Here is a 1,071-nt window from a genome sequence, read left to right as displayed (position 1 = left end):
AAACAAGCGGCCACGCAGCCCACCTGGCCCCAGTGCTTCCCCTGCACCATCTCTGCCGGCTGTTCCCTACCTGCACGCTCCCCTGAGCAAGTGGGCATGGGGCTGTCCCCTTCCCTGCCTGACAGCCATCCTCCACCCCAGCTCCCAGGGGATCCTGATGGGCATGGGGAGACCCTGCCTGTGGTGAGGTGGCTGTTTTGTCCTACCCCATCCCCAACTCCTGGGGCACCTCTGCCCACAGATGAGAGGAGACCAACCAAAGATCATCAGGCAATGGTTATAAACTGGAAGAGGGGAGATTGAGATGAGATCTGAGGAAGAAATTATTTGCTGTGAAGGTGATGAGACACTGGCCCAGGTTGCCCAGAGAAGCTGTGGATGCTCCTCCCTGGAAGTGTTGAAGGCCCGGTTGGATGAGGCTTTGAGCAACCTGGTCTAGGAGGCTTTGAGCAACGTGGTCTAGTGGAAGGTGTCCCTGCTGAGGGCAGGGGGGTTGGAACTGGATGATCTTTAAGGTCCCTTCCAACCCAAACCATTCTGTGATTCCATGATTCTAGGTTGCATGTTCCCACCACCCTAGGGTGTACAAGACCTGGGCAAGAAAGGATTTGGGGTTGTCCACACCTCCAGCAACACGCGGGGAAGCTCCTACCTGCACTGGGGGTGACTCCATCAGGAACTCCCCAGTGGGGCTCTGCTCTGCCAGTGCCACCAGTGACAGCCGAACCAGGCTCCTGAGGATGTGCTGGTGGGGCTGGGACTGCTCAGGTCCCACAGGCTGGTTGGGCGGCAGCGGGGACTCTCCCACAGGTCCCTGCAGTGGCTTCACCAAGCTCTTGCCATGCGGTGGAGCATCTGGGGGGCTCACAGCTTCTTTCACTGAATTTTTTGGTCTGTGGGGCTGGCAGGGCCGGCGCTGCAGAATGGGCAGGTTGAAGGTCCCCTGCTGCTCATCTGAGTCTTTTTGGGTCCTCTGATTTCTCAGAGTCCTGTAGAGAGTGGGGGTGAGATGGAGAGGAGCCTGCGGGGAGCCCCCCAGTCCGGGGGTGGCTGTGCTGGGCAGATCCTCCT

General features: G+C 59.2%; 1 protein-coding gene across 1 annotated transcript in view; it reads right to left on the bottom strand.

Moving 5' to 3' along the window:
* The window catches only part of PCDH12 (protocadherin 12), a 10,090-nt gene that overhangs the window by 6,593 nt on the left and 2,426 nt on the right, over positions 1 to 1,071 (bottom strand). The window contains 2 exon segments of the mRNA XM_029083839.1: positions 653 to 763; positions 809 to 1,071. The exon segment at positions 809 to 1,071 is cut by the window's right edge and continues 1,862 nt beyond it. Of these exon segments, the coding sequence (XP_028939672.1) occupies positions 653 to 763; positions 809 to 1,071 (374 nt within the window).

The sequence above is a fragment of the Antrostomus carolinensis genome, unplaced genomic scaffold (genome assembly GCF_000700745.2).
Source record: "Antrostomus carolinensis isolate BGI_N321 unplaced genomic scaffold, ASM70074v2 scaffold40742, whole genome shotgun sequence".
NCBI classification, from domain to species: Eukaryota; Metazoa; Chordata; class Aves; order Caprimulgiformes; family Caprimulgidae; genus Antrostomus; species Antrostomus carolinensis.
This window is presented reverse-complemented; position numbering and strand designations above follow the sequence as displayed.